General features: G+C 54.5%; 8 protein-coding genes across 8 annotated transcripts; 5 read left to right on the forward strand and 3 right to left on the reverse strand.

Annotated features, from left to right (window-relative positions):
- Positions 1-293: 293 nt before the first annotated feature.
- On the forward strand, positions 294-1921 carry GLRG_07036 (WD domain-containing protein; the record flags this gene model as incomplete). Its single annotated transcript, XM_008097721.1, has 2 exons — positions 294-1356; positions 1425-1921. The coding sequence occupies 2 exons, from the start codon at positions 294-296 to the stop codon at positions 1919-1921; spliced, it is 1560 nt and encodes a 519-aa protein (XP_008095912.1).
- Positions 1922-2958: 1037 nt separating this feature from the next.
- On the forward strand, positions 2959-4046 carry GLRG_07037 (uncharacterized protein; the record flags this gene model as incomplete). The annotated part of the gene is made up of 2 exons (XM_008097722.1): positions 2959-3046; positions 3112-4046. 2 exons carry the CDS (start codon positions 2959-2961, stop codon positions 4044-4046), a joined length of 1023 nt encoding a protein of 340 aa, XP_008095913.1.
- A 284-nt stretch (positions 4047-4330) lies between these two features.
- On the reverse strand, positions 4331-6424 carry GLRG_07038 (uncharacterized protein; the record flags this gene model as incomplete). Its single annotated transcript, XM_008097723.1, has 1 exon — positions 4331-6424. The coding sequence occupies one exon, from the start codon at positions 6422-6424 to the stop codon at positions 4331-4333; it is 2094 nt and encodes a 697-aa protein (XP_008095914.1).
- Positions 6425-7033: 609 nt separating this feature from the next.
- GLRG_07039 (arginase) lies at positions 7034-8016 on the reverse strand (the record flags this gene model as incomplete). The annotated part of the gene is made up of 5 exons (XM_008097724.1): positions 7034-7263; positions 7322-7547; positions 7602-7658; positions 7777-7808; positions 7863-8016. The coding sequence occupies 5 exons, from the start codon at positions 8014-8016 to the stop codon at positions 7034-7036; spliced, it is 699 nt and encodes a 232-aa protein (XP_008095915.1).
- Positions 8017-9329: 1313 nt separating this feature from the next.
- On the forward strand, positions 9330-9990 carry GLRG_07040 (uncharacterized protein; the record flags this gene model as incomplete). The annotated part of the gene is made up of 2 exons (XM_008097725.1): positions 9330-9649; positions 9840-9990. The coding sequence occupies 2 exons, from the start codon at positions 9330-9332 to the stop codon at positions 9988-9990; spliced, it is 471 nt and encodes a 156-aa protein (XP_008095916.1).
- Positions 9991-10132: 142 nt separating this feature from the next.
- GLRG_07041 (uncharacterized protein) lies at positions 10133-11197 on the forward strand (the record flags this gene model as incomplete). Its single annotated transcript, XM_008097726.1, has 1 exon — positions 10133-11197. The coding sequence occupies one exon, from the start codon at positions 10133-10135 to the stop codon at positions 11195-11197; it is 1065 nt and encodes a 354-aa protein (XP_008095917.1).
- A 1198-nt stretch (positions 11198-12395) lies between these two features.
- GLRG_07042 (fungal specific transcription factor domain-containing protein) lies at positions 12396-15038 on the forward strand (the record flags this gene model as incomplete). The annotated part of the gene is made up of 4 exons (XM_008097727.1): positions 12396-12535; positions 12583-13018; positions 13068-13816; positions 13877-15038. The coding sequence occupies 4 exons, from the start codon at positions 12396-12398 to the stop codon at positions 15036-15038; spliced, it is 2487 nt and encodes an 828-aa protein (XP_008095918.1).
- Positions 15039-15972: 934 nt separating this feature from the next.
- Positions 15973-17343, reverse strand: GLRG_07043 (uncharacterized protein; the record flags this gene model as incomplete). The annotated part of the gene is made up of 4 exons (XM_008097728.1): positions 15973-16285; positions 16340-16687; positions 16741-17015; positions 17077-17343. The coding sequence occupies 4 exons, from the start codon at positions 17341-17343 to the stop codon at positions 15973-15975; spliced, it is 1203 nt and encodes a 400-aa protein (XP_008095919.1).
- Positions 17344-18474: the final 1131 nt, after the last annotated feature.

Raw genomic sequence — 18474 nt, forward strand, 5'->3', positions numbered from 1 at the left:
ATGGCGTATATGAGGGTGGCACGGAGCCAAAGCTGTGCATGCAAGCTGCTCCGTGTTGCCCTCCGCCTGTGCTCTCTGGCTGGGAGAGCTCCCAAGGTCCATCTGCATGCGCAGGGGAGGTCGATCCTGACATCAGATCACGTGATACCAGCTTTTGCTGCCGCAACCTGGGATCAGCATCGTCGCGACACTCCGAAATCCCACGGCGACCCAACACCACCCCACTACCGTCAATTCCTTTGTGACAGACGACAGCACTGAGGATGTCGGGATTCGGAGATTACCCACCGAACATGGCGCCGCAGGACGCCCTCGTCGTGCGGCAGGAAGCAGAGCCAGATCACGCCGTCGTCCCCTACACCGGCGAGGATCTCGCCCGCCCCAAACTCGGCCCCGCGAACCCCTTCAAAGACGAGGCGACGACGCTGAAGCGCAAAAACGTGCTAACTGGCACGGCCGAGGAGACCTACATTTCGGAACACACCTTCCGCAGCAAACACCGCGCGATCGAAAGAAAAGGCGGGCCGGAGCGCGAATACCAGACGGGCGCCTCGGTCAAGGAGCAGAACGCGCGGATACGCTCGGCGCGCGAGAAGAAGGGCGACGCGACCATTGTAGAGGGTGACGGCGCCTATGTTGGCCCCTGGGCTCGGTACAAGCGCGAGGAATACGAGATCGTGCGCGAGGGCGAAGAGCTGGCCAGCGACGAGGAGTATGAAGAAGTGACGGACGAGGACGACGTCGTCGAGAGCGGCACGGTGCTGCGCGCGCCCGAGGCGGCTCTGGCGAGGCGGAAGGAAGTTGAGGAGATGGGCGAGGAGACGACGACGTTCCACGGCGCCGAGGAGAGGGACTACCAGGGCCGGACATACATGCACGTTCCGTTGGACCTCGACGTCGACCTGCGCAAGGAGCCCGGCAGCGTCACCAATTTCATCCCCAAGAAGCAGATCCACACGTGGCGAGACCATTCAAAGGCCGTCACGGCCCTGCGCTTCTTCCCCGGCTCCGGCCACCTGCTGCTGTCTGCGTCGGCGGACTCGACGGTCAAGATCTGGGACGTCTACCACAACCGCGAGCTGCTGCGGACGTACTCGGGCCACGCCAAGGCGGTGTCGGACGCGACCTTCAACAACTCCGGCACGCAATTCCTGTCGGCCAGCTTTGACCGGCAGATCAAATTATGGGATACCGAGACGGGCACATGCCTGAGCCGCTTTTCGACGGGCAAGACGCCGCACGTCGTGCGGTTCAACCCGTCGGCGGAGCACGCTCACGAGTTCGTGGCCGGCATGTCGGACAAGAAGATCGTGCAGTGGGACACGCGCGCCGGCAACGAGATTGTCCAAGAATACGGTTTGTTGCTCTTTTCCTATCTGAATGGCTTTACTCACAGGGATACTAATGTTTTTTTTTTCCTGCAGACCACCACCTCGCAGCCATCAACACAATCACCTTTGTCGACGAGGGCCGCCGCTTCATGACAACCTCGGACGACAAGTCGCTCCGAGCGTGGGACTACAACATCCCGGTCCCCATCAAATACATCGCGGAGCCCTACATGTACCCGATGACGCGGGCCGCACCGCACCCGAGCGGGAAATACGTCGCGTTCCAATCGTCGGACAACCAAATTGTCGTGTACGGGGCCAACGACAAGTTCCGACAGAACCGCAAGAAGTCGTACCGGGGCCACAACAACGCCGGCACGGCCATCGACGTAAGCGTGAGTCCCGACGGGCAGTTCCTGGCCAGCGGCGACACGCAGGGGTTCGTGTGCTTCTGGGACTGGAAGACGTGCAAGATGTATCACAAGCTCAAGGCGGGCGACCAGCCCGTCACATGCGTCGCATGGCATCCCCAAGAGACGAGCAAATTCGTGTCGGCGGGCGCAGAGGGCGACATCCGGTATTGGGACTGAGTCGTCTTCGTTGCAAAGGAATGTTTGTGTGTCAGAGTGGCTTGTATTGAAGGGCATTGCTTGGCGTTGGGAAAAAAGGGAAATTAAAACGACATGGCCTGCGGGTTGTTCCCATTGGCAACCATCTCGCAACACACCAATCCTCCCCTGTTCCATTTGACTCGCCCCTCCTGATTGCCTTTGTGCTTTCTCTCGTTGCTTATTTTCTCTCGCCGGTCTCAAGTGGCGTGTGTTCCGCACCATTGAAGGGGTCAAGTCTTCCGTCATCATGTCTCGCTCACCGACTATTATCGACCTCGCAACACGAGAGACGGCACGTCCGATGCATCGCCAAACGAATCCAGTTACGCTCCCGCAGAGTAGTCTGGGCTTTCTTGGCCTCAGCGAACGCAACGGGATGCCTTTTCTGGAAACGGCCACATTCATGCACGCACCACACACATACGACGGACGTACCTTGACACGCGCGGCGGCGGCATCGCGCTCCAATCACATGCCGCTTGGTATGGCCACTGGTGTGCGCCATTCTCACGGCTAGTCCATTCGATGCCCCCGCAAACTCAAGGCTGGGTGGGTGGTGAGGGGTGGTCGAGTTCCAATGCGGCCCATTGACATTCTTACTCCAACTGCCTTACCTTACTTATGCAGGCGGGCGTGTCTTACTATTGATTTGCTTTTTTTTCTTCTTCTCCTTTTGCCAAATCGCGTGACGGTAGGAAACATTCGGGCATCACATGGTTCCGATTGTTCTGCCTCACTTTTTGTCTAGGGATATATGAGCACACACACATATATATGCACGTGAACCCGGCCCATCAAGAACTATCTTTCTGGTGCATTTACCGGGATTTCCGGGCAAAGTCTGCTTGCGTGAGGGATGCTCCTCCTTCACGGTCTCCTCTAGAACATGGACTCGGCATACTGGCACATCGTCCCCGACGATACGGAGGACGCCGACACGAGCGGGGGGTCCGGGGCGGACACCAAAGACTCGTGCTCGCCCGACCTTGAGACTCTCTGCGAAGAGTGCAGACAAGATGGAAGCCGGCCTCGTAAACAGTGCCGAGAGCGACGAGGCCATCGCCACCAACAACGTCAACAACGTCAACAACGCTCGTCGAGGTCGTCTCTCGAAACCGCCACCTCCTCGTCGTGGACAGCGGCATCGGCATTGGCAGACCACACCCCAGCGCCCCCCGACCTCGCCGTACCAGAAGTCGTACTCCGGCATCTACCCTCAGACGACGACGAAGAAGAAGAAGAAGATGAGGAGGAAGAGAAGGAGGAGGAGGAAGGTCCGGGGACGGCGCAGAGAAGCGCACTCAGCGTCCCGGGGCCGGTGTACGCGTCAACGTACACCAACTCGCCGTCCTGGATGTCGACGTACACATCTTCCACGCACGCCACGACGTACACCACCACCCACGAGCGCTCGCGGCGGGACGGGGACGCGGACGGCGACTGGCTGGACGTGAGGAGCCGCAGGCCGCCGTATCCCCGGCGGCCGAGGACTTCGAGACGGGACGCCAGGGCGAGGTCCTTCGGTACGGGGACAGGGACAGGGTCGGGGATCGAGGTGCCGGGGTGGGATGCGGCGGAGATAGAGGGTGGGAGTTATTGCGTCCTCGAGGGGGCGAGGTGGGAGGAGCAGAGGGCCCTTGCGACGCCGAGGCGGCGGCAGCAGCAGCAGCAGCAACAACAACAAGACCCAAAACTTCGCAGTAAAAAGGGTGCCTTCGGGAAGGGGAAAAGGTGGAGAACCAAGTTCGGACACTTGTCTGATGTCTCGAGGACGACGTCGCTGCCGCTCGTGGAGCCGCCGACGCCGCGATACGTGTACGATGTCTTTGTAGTGTCTGCCTCGGGGACCGGGGCGAAGGGGCTCGGGGTGCCGTACATGTCGGGGAAGGGTCACGCCCGGGCCGTCTACTCAATGGCGTACGTCAGGGGTACCGGATCCGCGAGAGGCCCATGGGGCATGTTCGCTGCCAAGGACGACGACGACGGAGCGGGCGGCCTCGTGGGGGTTGTCTGGCGGGAGGGTGTCTGGAAGGGTGTGTTGGGGTGTTTGCATGATGTGCTTGGCCTCGGCAGAGGAGGCGGTTGGAAGGACGATGTAGACTAGACGGATGGCGGGACGAGATGGGGTCGTTGAGCTCGCATCATGCGTCTCTCTCGTGTCACACTCAGCACTGGGGGGGACGATATGGGAAGGTTTCAAGTGGATAGAAAAAACCGGATATAGCGGCTAACACGATCGATGCGGCACGGTACAAAGGCGTAATATACAACTGTTATGATAACACAAGCACTTCCTCCTGAAACAACGGCTCTTCTATCCTGCTTCGGGTCATCATATCAAAGTCCGATCTGGTTGTCTTTCTGAGAGCAATTCCATCATCCTGTGGTTTATACATACAATGTCGCGCCGCCGTAAGTGCCGTAGTCGTGTTCATCGTCATCATCGAAAGGCAGGCCCAGGACCAGAGATGGCAGAGATTCTGGAGCGAGGTCGGAGGCGGAAGTGTGAGCAGGAGCGGGAGCTGGTTGCGATGGGTGAGCCAGCGCCGGCGCTGCGGGTTGAGGTAGAGGTTGAGGTGGAGGTGGAGGAGCCGACGCCGGCGCCCCCTGACTGCGGAGCCCGGTCCTTGAACCCTTTGCTGCCGGCTTAGCAGCGGGCTTGGAAGAGGTCCTCTTCGAAGCCGTCTGCGGCGCCGTCTTTGTCTTCTTCGGCTCTACCTTGGCCTTCTTCTTCTCTGACCCCTGGTCTTCGTCGTCGTCGTCGTCGTCACCCTCTTCGTCGTTGCCGCCTGTCTTGGAGACGCCTGTTCTCCCTCTTTTAAGCGCAGTCTTGGGAGCTGCCTTGGGAGCTGCCTTGGTGGTGGTGGTGGTGGCAGTCTTGGTCTTGGATGCAGCTTTCGGTGCGGGTTTCGGCTTTCCCTTCTTGGCCTCATCGTTGCTGTCATCTGCATCGTCGCTGTTGCCGCCTTCGTCTTCCTTTGGCTTGCACCCTTTGGCTGCGGCCCTTGGCTTGACTTTTGCCGTAGCCTTCGATGCAGCCTTGGGAACAGACTTGGGCGCTGGCTTCGACGTGCTGGATGATTTGCCCCCCTGTTTCGGCTGCCCCTGTTGGTTCTTATTGCCGCTGACTTCCGCATCATCTTCGTTGTCCTTGGAGTTACATCTCTTGGGTGTAGCCTTTGGCTCGGGTTTTGGCCCGGTCTTCGGTGCAGTCTTGGGGGCGATCTTTGGCATCTTGGCCGCAGGTTTCGAAGTAGTGGTCGACTTTTGATCCGGCTTCGGCTCTTCATCGTCACTGTTGCCGTCCTTGGGGTCTTCGTATTCGTCACCCGCCTTTCGCTTGCGACTCTTGAGCAGGATCTTGGGTCCTTTCGCTGCCGGTTGCGTGGTTCCAGCGGGCTTGGCCTTGATCTTTGGCCTCGACTTGGGCTTATTTCCGTCGTCTTCTTCTTCGCCGTCACTCTCGTCGTCATTCTTTTTGTCATTCTTATGCTTTTTGCTCTTTCCTCCCTCATTGGCATCATTGGTTTTGTCGTCTTCGAGCTTCCTTTTTGAAGAATTAGTCGACGTTGGCCCGAGAACCGCAGAACGACCCGTTACTGGAGGCCCGACACCAGGCCTGCTCTCGCCGCCCGCGACGACGCTGTCACCCTCGATTTTAGGCTTTACTCCAGCCCCGCGGCTGCTGCGGGAGCTCCTCGATCCCCACGCACCTGCGAGCCTGCTGGGACTCTTGCTCCCGCCCCAGTACCCCTCGCTCCACGGGGGGAAAAGCCCAGCCGTGGCCGCTGTGGATCTAGGGGGTGCGGACTCGGAACGGGTTGGCGTGCTCAGGTGTAGGCAGTACTCGATGTCGGCGAGACGGCGGTCCAGCCGCTGCTGCTGCGAGGCGAGCACGTCCTGTTGCTCGCCCAGACAGTCCTGGCTGTCCTCGTAGACATTCTGTCGCTGTGTCAGGCTGGGTCTGGTCTGCTGACTGCCGTGTCTGTGGTCCTCCGCGTCATTGTTGGGTAGAGATCTGCTCAGATTGTCTTCATCGTCGCCGCTGCTGTTGATGGTGCCAACGTAAACCTCGAGATCGTTGGCCCTTGTATCCAACTGGTTGCTGGAGCGGAGTAGGTCGAGGATTTTGCTGTAGATGGTTTTCTTAGTATTTTCGAAGTCGATCTCAAGGCTCCTCAGTGGAGTCTCGTACTTGTGTTGGTCTTTCTCTTTCTTGGCCGGCTTCTTTCCATTCGCTTCGCAAAATGTGTTGTTGCGCACCATCTCGCGATGCTTGGGTGGGATCAGGACGTCGTCGTCCTCATCATCAGTTGGGCTTGAAGCCGGTTGCTTCCCGTATGCTTTCTTAGACAACTGCTTCTCCGGCAATGGTTTAGACAGAGAACTTGAGGCTTCAGATGAACTTGGTGAATCTACCTCGATGCTGAGCACAGGTAAAGAATCTTTGTCGGAAGAAGATGGCATGTCAAAGTAGGACATGTTGGGCTTCAGCGTGGTCTTGTCTTGCGCTGATATTTACTGGGGTGATGCTTTCAATTTTGAGGCGGGTTGTTTTTGATGGCGCTTGTCTTGGGTTTTGATTGGAATCGGTGGTTGCAGGTGAAGTGAATTGGCAAGTGATGAAATCTTGTCTTGAGGACGGGAACCAATTTGTGAACTAGGACTCGGCACGCACATATTTTGTAGGTAAACAGACCCTCACTTTCTGTTTGCCTTGAATGTACTTGTTCGCACACACTCCAGGTGAAAGGGCTGAGATCGTTACACACATGGTCAGAGAAGGCCTTTTCGTCTACAGGCTGACATAGAACCTAGACTACATCATTGTCCTCTTCCGAAAGAAACAAATTTCATCAACCTGTCAAAGAAATAGCTATCATTGTCACTTGCACTTAACTCTGAATTTTTGGAGTTAAATTCTGCCCAAAGATGAAAGGACGGATTATCGCCCGATGGCTACAATCTTTCACGTTCAAATAACATATTGCACGCTATGCAGTATTTTCTCCGTTGTCTCGACCTACTCAAAGTCCATTGTCGTATCACGCAGGCGCTCCATTTTTTAAATCTTGAGCATTGTCACCCCGGCTACCTAGATTTAGCAACATCTGCCTTTGACCGAACAGGTGTTAAAACCATAAGATCAATCAAAGAGTAGGCGACCTCAGCTGCAGCAAGAACAGTGGTCTCGCCGTTGTTGTCATATGCTGGGGCAACCTCAACGACATCTGCGCCAACTATTGAGAGCCCTTCGAGGCCGTCGAGAACTGTGAGAAGCTCCCGTGTAGACCAGCCACCTGGCTCGGCCGTCCCTGTAGCTATTTTTGATCAGCCGTAATTCCGATGGGCCTTTTACTCCCATTGATGATGTAATACCTGGAGCGTATGCAGGATCGAGTACATCAATGTCGACGCTGATGTAGACTTTGGAGTCACCCACTCGTTCCTTGATCTTTGAAATAACTCCGCCGGAGCCAAGCTTATCGAGGTCACGAGCAGTGATGATCTCAAACCCGCAACGAGCATCGTTTCTTATATCACCTTTCCGTCGAACCAAGGGGGCTCGTATACCGGCATGAATTGAATTATCCAAAACCAGATGCTACGACTGTTAGCCTTTTTATGAGTACCTCATAAAAAACAACGGCATCTGTACCTCTTCGTGGGCGATGTGAAGGAATGTTCCATGGTTTAGACCTCTGAAAATGTTAGCCTGGATAAAGATTTTACAAGAATGTTCGCTAGGCCCTAACTTACGCATAATCCGAAACGCCACCTCCTAAATAACAGAATGGTCAATCTTTGGTCAAGATGATTACCGCATAAGGAACTAGCTTACCAAGAACTGCGGGATCCCAGGTATCTTTGGAAAGTTATCAGCGTCAGAAACCCGCTTTATTACACCAAGGTCATATACCGATGTGACTATCGAAATGGATAACCGAGACAGGTCCCCATCTCTGGTAAGTTGACCGCAGTGCCGACAATGTCGTTGTGTGATCTCCGCCGAGTGTCAGGATTCTTGGCGTCAAAGAGACCGACAAGTTAGCAGCTGATCGCCCGGATATCATCTTGTGCTTGTCAGCTTTTGCTCATAGTGGGACAGTGCGAGGGCATTCTGACGGTATGGGCTTTGTCAAGTCTCTTCAAAGACACTGTGTTGTCCAACCACGTGAGCCTGGCATCCCCGCAATCTACCACAGTGGCCCAGCTTTGGAATGGGTTTCGGCCTAGCTTTCTTGGTTAGATGGCGAAGATACGTGATAATCATTCCTGAAGAGCGGCGTGCCTGTATACACACTCCATTCCCCCGAGCTTTTCCTCTGACTGCCTGTCCGGATCGCAGGTGGGCCGAAACGTGCTCCTGGGCGACCTGTAGTTGTCTTTTGCTGTTATTCAAACGGACGGGAATTCCCCGATGGCAAGGAGTGCAATGCTAACAGTATCGTGAGGGGCGCCAAATACGGCAATGTCATATAAGTGATTCCTGGTCTCTTGCGCAGAGAAACAGTCTACGTATGGAAGGTTCGCAAACGTTCTTAGCCCAGCGAACGCACTGGCGCTGAACGCATCTACCTCATCGTCGCTGGTGAGGCCAACTGGTTTCTGATTCCTGTGAGACTCAAAGTTGCTGAATGCTGAGTGGGGAAGCTTCCAAGCAATGCTACCCTGAAGAAGCAGTAAGATGGTCGTCAATAAATGCAGCATCTCACCAGTAAGTGTCGATTCCGGGGGCTTTCAGGTTAAGAAGTCAACTATTCGATCCAAAATTGCTGGATGTTTGGGATATGTTAAGTAAAAGAGGCTGGGGATCAAGATGCTCCAGTAGGGATGCCATTATGAAATGCATACGGGCAATCGACGTCACCGTCCTATCGGACCTTCCTTGTTCCTTATCACAACCCCTCAATCTCTCAATGAAGTCGTCACCAGCCACACGTTTGTGTAAGCGGAGGTGTGGCTTGACTTGTCGGTTTGAACGTCTTGAAGATCGTTCCTGCCACAAGATATTTCATTACACATGGGCACCTGGGTAGACATTGAACATGTAGAGAGGGAAGGTGCGCCGGAATAGAAGAGCATGTTTTCTCAGGAGAGCTCAACACGGGAATCTCTGATTCTCGTACGTACAACCAGCCTCAAGATCCATGTTTGTCAACTCCAACTACCACCAACATCACCCCTCGCGCTGCCATCCACGCGTCAAAAGCCCGTGTTCCTTCAATCCCTGTGGTTATGGCAGCAAATACCTAAACGCGACCTCTCCCTATCGAACACGAGTTACAGTATATATAGAAACTCTCTTCCTCGAGTTAAAAGACCTACGCCTCTTTTTCAGTCCGTTGCAATGAGCATGTATCCTCGACAGGTCCTTCGAAAACAGATGCGGTTTAGCCGAGTTGGACACGACGGCGCTGTCGACGATGACGATGACGAGGAGGAAGGTCCACCGAGGCCTCTTCCGAAACATGACTACAGGGCCATCTACAAATGGTGGAACGACGAGTACAGACTGGTTGTAGTCTGCATCCTCGGCGCCATTGCCCTAGGCATCATCTTCGAAAAGTTTGACCAGAGAGTAGTGCCTCAGCTACGTGGAAACTTCGATTTCGACGTCATCATCGTGGCCATATTCACTTGCGTCCGCGTCGCCATGAGTGGTATTGTCGAATCTTCCATCAGCCAGGCCGCCTGGATCTGGGTGTCCGATTCACGCCAGCGTCGCACAAATAACATGCGCGCAAGGCTGGAAGACTTCAAAATCTATGACGAGGCATCCCGCGGGCTCTAGGGAAGTCTATGTCTCTTGTGGAGGCTAAGAGGGAGGTGAGTAGCCGTGGCTTAGTTGGTTGATGTCTGCAGTCTAACTAGAAACTGACCGCTGGACTCGCAGACACCTCGCCTGCATCGGTGCCCTGATCGTCATCCTCACCCACGGACTTGAAGCCTCTTCGCAACAACTTTATCGGTACGAGGGCCGCCCGGTTGTAGTCAAAAGCCACAATAACCCCCCCGTTCCGGCACCCCCGAGAAGCGACCTGTAGGACTCAACGGTACTCCGGGGTCTGGATACTCGTAAGTGCCATCTTGTGCTTGTGTGCAACCGGCATCTAAGACACCTTAGTTCATTCTCTCAATGTGTCAACAAAAGCAGCCATTTATAGAGGCATCCTGTCTCCCGACATAATGGAGCTCGACGTTGAGTGTCCCTTCACAAATTGCACGTGGCCCATTATGCCAACACTAGCCGTCTGCGGTGAGTGCAATTCTGTCGACGTCAGAACAATTTGCACCGACAAGTCACAGACATGTCTCTACAGCCTGCCCTCCGGCACTTCAGTCGACATCAGCCACAATGCGCCGGCCACCGAGCGGTTTCGGATGGCCTCATCGCGGCCAGGAATCCATCACCACTTCAACTCCACCCTTCAGACTTACATCTCCGTGTTCGATGTTCTCTGGGTAACGAAGACAAGAAAAGAAACGAAAACAATGGGCCAGGAATGCGCACTATGGTTCTGTATGATGAGTTACAATATCACAGTCACCGAAGGGCGATCCAATCAAACAGTAACCAAGATTTGGAACACGACGCAATTCGAGGCCAGCAACAGTGCACATGATGACGAGTATGTCTTTGTCGATATACCAGTCGACATGAACGCCACGAGTACGTCCAGATACAGCACCTCGAGAGTGGCTCTGGAGGCGTTGCGGAGATTTATAGACCCGCTGGTTGAAGGAACGTACGAGAAGCAGTACACCATTATCAACTTCTCGTCAGACTGGGCTGAAGGCATGTACAATGCACGATTCAATCTTCCATCGTGGATCAACAGATTCAGCACCAGTCTAACGAATGAGGTGAGACTTCATGGGCAAGTTCGGAACAAAGAACGCCATCAATACAGCGGACAAGCCTATAAGATTGCGCAGATGATCATTGTGGAGTGGAAATGGCTGCTATTTCCTACAGGCCTCATCATCATCAGCATCTACTACCTTTTCCACACCATCATCAGGGGTGCTCGCGACGGCATATCGGTGTGGAAGAGCGATTCGCTACCGATGCTATTCTGCCGTATTGACGCGTCAATTCTAGCGAGGGTTGGCGATGGCATGGATGTGCCCAACGGACTAGACAATGCTGTCGGCGAAGTGAAGGTGTGCTTGTTGAGGGAGGAAGACGGCGATTGGGTCTTCAAGCCGATTGAGAGCGAAGAATCTTCGTCCGAATCCGATGCTGACTGATAAGTGTTGGGGTCGTGTTCGATGACTGACAACCAAAATGCGCATCAACACATCATTATCCTCCAGCGAGGGGGGAGGACCTAAGAAGTTGAAGTAGATTTGGGGGGGTGTACAAGTGAGGATTGCTTTCCGCGCTCCTGTGGGTTATTGGGCGGAAATTCTCCGACACTTGTGGTTCACCGTTGTCGATGACATGTCGAGCGACTCGGGGAGGCTTTTTTCCATCTTCGATTGGTCCGGTTGGTCTAGGATAAAGAGCCCGTGTGGAGCTTGCTGGGATGTTGCGTCGGCAGAAGTCTTCGGCAAATAGGGGTAGTTGTGTTTCCTCAACTAGAACCCTCCCTTCCTCTCTCTGTGCCTCGCCGGCTTTCACTGGCTAATCAGTCCAGTATGCGGATATAAAGAAGTCCTAACAGCCTGAAATATACAAGTTGATTACAGATGGTTACCTAGTGTTTTGCCAAGCAGACGGAGCGGAAGGATATGAATGGGACAAACAGATGACAATCCATGCTGATGGTTGGCAGATTTTCTCTTAATTTAAACCAAGGTCCAGCCAGCACTGCAAAATGACAACCTGGGCTTGAGCTCCGTGTCATGTCGTGTCGCGTTATGTCCACAATGCTGTTCTCAGACATGTAGTGTCAAGGAGATCGTCGACTGCCCCCCCTCTTCCCCACACCCCGCAAATCCTTCCCGCCTCCGGTTTACGGTCTGTGGTCTTAGATCTGTCACTTTTGGATTTGGGGTTCTTAACTTTTTCAACTCATTTTCGCGTCATCCTGTCCCGCCCTCAAGTCTGTGTAGACGAGCCAATTCTCTACTCCAGTAGCTCCCAAGTGGACCGCTCCTTATCCCCCTAGTTCAATCTCCTCGACTATGGCATCCGAGGAGACAGCCATACCTGTTGAAGCTCCAAAGACCAAAACTCAGAACAAGGTTCGGAAGCGCGCACCCAAAGCCTGCTTGTCATGTCGCGCTCGAAAAGTGAGATGCGATGTGTCCCAGCGTGGTCGCCCATGCATGAACTGCTATCTCGATAGTGAGACGTGTGTGGTAACTGGACGCGCATCTAGATTGTGAGCTGGCGTACCCCCTTTCTTCGCCGCCATCACAGAGATGCTAACTGTCCACAGTCGCAGAGCACAGCAACGAAGAGATGGCGTAGACAACGCGCTGGCATCGCACCCTCCATACAATGCAGACGACGGAGAGCAGCGTCATGTGGTCGACCCTGCTGCACCATCGAACGACGATCTTCGGCCAATACCCTCCAATGAGCCCCGCCGTCAATCTCAAACTTGCCATCATTCGCATGATGACGACACCCCGACTCCTGTACCTGCCGCGCGGCCAAAAAGTCCGACACTGAATCACACGAACAGTTCTCACCATGACCATGCCAAACAAGCCCATTCCCATATACCCTCGACGGCGACAACGCGGACGCATGAAATACCATGCCCTGCTCCTCTGTCGTTCAACAACCAGGCCTTCACGACGCCATGGGCCAATGGTCAGCAAAACAGCCTAGGCATAGACGTCACCTACTCTTTCTACCCATTTCTGGCTCTGAGCCACCTGCACGGGATTCCGCCTCAGGATGTCAACTACCTGGAGCTACAGGGGTGTCTGCGAGTGCCCACGCGTACGATCCTCGACGAGTTTGTGCAGCAGTACTTTCTGCATGTCCACCCGTTGTTTCCCATGCTCAACGAGGGTGACTTTTGGGATTTGTACTGCGCAAACCCCAACAGCCATGTGCCTACCGAGAAGTTGTCGCTGCTCGTCTTCCAGGCAATGCTCTTCTCCTCTTGCAATGTAAGTGCTCAAACGTAGGTGGGCGATTTCATATTGACGAGGTCTCCAGTTCGTCTCCCGACAAACCATCAAAATCCTAGGCTTTCCCACGATCCGCGCCGCCCGGGCAGCCTTCTACCGACGCGCCAAGCTCCTCTACGACCTCGAATCCGAATCTTCTCCTCTCGCCATCTCACAAGCCGCCCTCCTGCTCTCCTTCTGGTCCTCCCCTACGTCTCCGGCCTTCCGCAAAGCGAACACCGCCTGGCTCATCATCGCGATCCAGAATGCCAAGATGGTTGAAGCGCACCACTACGCCACCCGCACGGCACCCCCGAAGAAACGCAACCTCCTCAAACGCCTGTGGTGGTGCTGCATCATGCGCGACCGCATCGTCGGCCTCGGCCTACGCCGTAGCTTGCAGATCACCCGTAGCCACTTCAACTTTGACTCGAACGACGCGCTCGGGTTCTCTGACTTGGCCGATGAGCTCGAGCGGAGCCGGGTGTACAACCCGGGCACGAAGCGGCACCTGGCTGAGATCTTGGAGCAGTTGGTTGAGCTGTGTGTCGTGCTCACCGATATCTTGATCCTCGTATTCCCGCTGGATGATCGCCCGGGCTGGGGCCGGGAGATGCGCACCGAGGAGCAGGACAAGGTTCGCGTTTGTAAGGCTGCGCTGCGCAGGTGGTACAAGCTCGCGACGCTGCGGTTCCCCATGTTCGGAGGCGGTTCCGTAGCAAGGGTGAAATCACCCGGGAACGAGTTCCAGCACGGCTCGGTGATTCTATACACTAACCTGATGTACATGTACTACCAGTAAGTCGTTGTTCACCCCAAGAATTTGACAGGCAAGGGTACCAACCTACATTTCATCAGCTCGTCTCGAGTCGTCCTGAGTCACCACGAAGTCCTCCACCTCGCCATCACCGCCGCCGCGCCAGCTTTCAACGCGATTCCCACATCGGACCTGGCCATCATTGGGGAGAACCGACATGAACTCCAGGACGCCGCGTCGGAAGTCACCGAGTGTTTGAAGGAACTCATCCACCTGCGCCTCGCACGCTGGCTGCCGATCAGCGCCGTCGCCTGCACCGCGTTACCGTTGGTCTTGCATATTCTCGACGTTAAGCTATCAGCATCGTCAAGGTCTTTCGACCCAAACACTCAGTCAGCACTCAAGCAGCACCGTCTCAATATCCTTATCGAGGCCATGAAGATCTATCAGCCCCAGTACGACGGCGTTGACTGGGTGAGCGAGACGATCCGGCACATTGTCAATCTCGCACAGATCGACTCGCCGCCGCCGGGAGAACTCAAGAATTCCGGGGGTAAAGCTGCCATTGTGGACTGGACTGACATCCTCGCCTCCCAACCAAGCTCCTATCTCCGTCTCGCGCTCACGATGGATCTGTCCCTAAGCAAGGGGCGTCTTCCCGAGGACGGCGACTTCCCCGTCAACCTCCGCGGGCTCTTCACCGGCGGTTTCAACCCGCTCAAAGCACTGCTCGAACGGAAGCGGGAAGACGCCGGGAACAAGGACGCGGAGTCGCTGACGGACTTTGATGCCGCGGCGATGCGCGTCAACCTCTTCCGCATGCAGCCGGGAACGGTGGCGGTCTTTTCGTCCGACGAAGACGCCACCACCTCGTCGTCATCAGCGGAAGAGACCATCCAATGCAGCGTAACGGACACCACGTCTCCGACGACCTTGGGGCCAGGGTCCCGAACCTCCGATCCCAGGAGCAGCGGAGGTGCAGACGTGGACATGGCAGACCGCCCGCCGTCGACAGGGATCGACGGCCTGGCGGCCGAGGTCTTGGCGGCGTTCCCACTGGATGAACAGCCGGCATTCGCGGACGGTGACTTTGATGGGATGTACTTTGACGGGATGCCCGGGCACGACGGGCCTACGGGGTGGATCGAGACGGCTTGGGACGAGCTCACGAACGGACCGGACGAGGATCGTGCGGACCGGGATGCGGCGAGGATCCTGCTGGACGCCTTCAGGGAAGGGGACTTGGCCGAGTGCGCGGTATAGGTCGCGCGGGCTACACTGGTGATGCACAATGTGTGCGCCCACGGTGCTTGTCAGGTTCTGGGCTATTTTGGCCTGCCGATCAGATTTCCTGGTCTGCAGACTCTGAAGGGTCATGGATTATCAAAACGGCGTTGGTATGTAAAGGCTTATAGACGGATGGTGTAGAATGAATGCGCGAGGAAGCACCAAATTGTGTATAAGAATTGGACGTTGTCTTCGCTGAACGACACCAAAGCTGTTCACTCTGAACAGTGCGATACTCGACCTCGTGAAAGTAGATAACACTTTCACGACATACTTGCAGTCGGAATACAAGCTCGGCTCGCGGAAGCGGGGAGCAGTAGTTGGTAGGACCAACATTCCAGGGCGAACGATGCATTTAAAGAGTGAGGGGGCTGATAGCAAAATGTGCCTCGTAACTATCAACCTCTAGGATAGACCGTGGCTGCTTCTCACAAACATACATTATAATTCCGTTTCAACCTGCTGGCAGGGGATCCTGGAATGTGTCACAAGACTCTATTCCCTGACTGATACAAACCATGACAGGTTTTAGACACACAATCGTTGAGTCTGCTGGACGATTCGTAACGCGTACAACTCTTTGCCGACGACGGCAAACTTTCATCGGCACGACGGGCTTCTGGCAGAGTTTCCTGTATATTTGATCATTTCCTGAGGTGTGTGTGTATGAGAGAGAGATAGAGACAGAAAGTTAAAGGGGGAAAAAGTGGAAGAGAGAGAAAGATAGAGGTATCCTTGTGTCCAAATCATTGCGCCTGCGTCATAATAGGACGCCCAGTGTAATCCACCACCTCGCGCACCAAGAAGCCCAGTTTATGCACCGATTTCCGCCATAGTGTACGTAGATGCGCCCCTCAATTGTTCCTCGTTTGCTCATCCATCCCTCCATTCTACGACGCTGGACTGTACCTCAGTACCACTCAGATGTCGCCGGGTCGAAACCTCTGCAATAGCCGCACTCGCAGCCGAAACCGTACTTGTAGTACAGGACGGAGGGGTCTTTGCCGTACGAGATGGTCAGCTCGTCGCCCGCCTCGATGATCCAGTCGCGCACGGTGAAGACCAGCGCGTCGTGCTCGGGTCGGAAACGAAAGCTGACCTTGGGGAAGCAGGAGTGGTTAAAGCGGCCCGCAACCGGGAAGAGGCCGGCTACGTCCTGGGAGCCCGGGCGAATGCCGTTGACGGCGCCTGCGCTCGACTTCGTCGGGAGGCGAGAGACAAACCTAGATATTTTCGCTCAGCGATCACGTTTTCAAGGGGCTGTAGAGGAGACGTACGAGTTGGTGCTCCAGATGGCTTCTTGGAGCGTCTCGCCATCGCGGCTGTAATAGGCGAACATGTCGTTCGCAATCGCGCGCTCTTTCTCCGGAAGGTCTTGGACCGAGGAGGTGACGTTTTCATGGGTGGCGTGGTAAAGAGCCTTCTCGACGAGGATCTGGTCACCTCTGCTGAGCGTCTTGACGGCAAAGGCACCCCATCCAGCTGTGGGGGATCGACGGATCTCGAAGAACTCGTTGGCGAAGATGACCGACCGCTCCGTGGTGCCATCTGACCCCTCGAAGGTGGTCAAGAGGGGCAAGTCAGCGGCTTCGAGGAAGACAGGGTTGTCAATACTGCCGAGTAATCTTCTCCTAAACGTGAGCCCGGGGCACAAAATATTCGACAAAACGAGGCTTACCCGATGAGGAAAGCTGCACCTGAGCCGTCCGAGTGAGAGCAGGAGTTGCTGGAGCCCACATCAGACGACAAGATTGTATGGTTGTCGTCGTCGTCGTCGTCGTCGTTATCGTTGACATCGTAGTCAATCCCATAGGCCTCAACCTCCTCGGGTTCGCAGCCAACGGTAATGTTTTGAGCAACATGGACCGTCTTCCATGTGATGTCTCGGATGGCAATGGGTGGAAGCTTCATACCAATGAGGATTGCAAACTCGCGCAGCCCGTTTTTGACTTGCTGTTAATGCTTCGTCAGCGACAAACCATCCGGAATGAGCTAATCTTATAATTGTACTCACCTCGAGCGGCTCAGTCAGTTCGAGAATTGAGTTGACCGGCTCAGGATCGATGTCAAGCATAGCATCAAGACTCATGGGATTGATTCGGGCCTTGGGCATCGGTGAACCGATGCCCACGTAAAGATCATCATAGCTCCCTGAACAGCATCTGGTATCCTGGAGATGAGTGACCAGCATTTCAGGTGAAATGAAGACCGGGTCCAACTCATCCTTGGGGAAGGAACCTCCCTGATCCATGCTAGTGGCGAGAACCGAAGATTGGGACATTCTTGCGGTCTCAGAGGACCCCCGAGGTGGGCTTGCAGGAAACAGCTAGGACAGAAGTGAGGAGCTAGGCTACCTGTCGCTCTTTGGAAAGAGCCGCCGGGCTTTCTGGTGACCAAAGCAGCTGTAGATACGGGCACTTGTTGGTCAGGGTTCAGAGAAGATATTTGTCAGTAACTTTCTCAACATCGCCTAATCTGCTCTTGCCAATAGATGTAGGCTGGTCTCAATAACAACTGGTAGGGTGCAATAAATCTGTCGACTGAGAAATAGGAAGTAGATTAAGATCTTGATATCTCCTCGTGCTGAAAGAAAGGAAGGTCGTATGGCTGAGTTGACTTGCGGCAAGTTTAGTTAGCCGTATGCATATACAACATAGTATTCACCTTGTTGCCTTCCCCAATCTTTCTGAGCTTGAAACCAGGCACCCATACATAAGGGCCATAATTGTGAATTGAACGTGAGGTGAGCTGTCTTGGCTCCTTTTCTCTAAAAGAGACAGTTCAGTTTTCAAAGAGCCTAGGAGCCGAAAGCCAGAAGCAACGATGAAAATAGGCAAGAGGCAACTCATCCTTTCCTAGAAGGGAATGTCCGCAAAAGAATTTTGATAATTATTGGAGATATATGCAGTCATAAGCCGGTCGAGTCCGCTTCAGATGTCCTGGTAAGCTTGTAGATAACAAATAACTTGATACCATTCAGCTGAGAAGTTACAATATGTGGTAAGCGCGGAGAGTCTTGAGGTATGTGGCTCGGAGAAATAGTAGGAATAGCCTTCCTGTATGGTTGAACTGAGACCCACATACATATCAGAGACTGCATAGATGATGCAGGCAGAGGCCATCAGCATGATGAGCTTTTGCTTCGTTTTGAAATGCTGAGTCATTGTGTCACTATGGTCTAGACGGGCTCCTGGTGGGAAAAGAGAAAGAAGATTCACTTTCATGCTCTTCAAAGCAAGAAAACCAAGCTCACAGCTCTTCTTGTTTAAGCTCTTTGTCCGGACTAACTCGTTACTCTTTGCTTTCAACGAAATTTCCTTTGGGTGTTTCCTTCTTTTTCGTTTTCTTCCTCCCTGTAGTACCTTTGTAAGTCTACCGCTGTTTGGCCTCTGATCCCACTTCATGGCCTGCC

This window comes from Colletotrichum graminicola, assembly GCF_000149035.1.
Source record: "Colletotrichum graminicola M1.001 genomic scaffold supercont1.28, whole genome shotgun sequence".
Taxonomy (NCBI): Eukaryota; Fungi; Ascomycota; class Sordariomycetes; order Glomerellales; family Glomerellaceae; genus Colletotrichum; species Colletotrichum graminicola.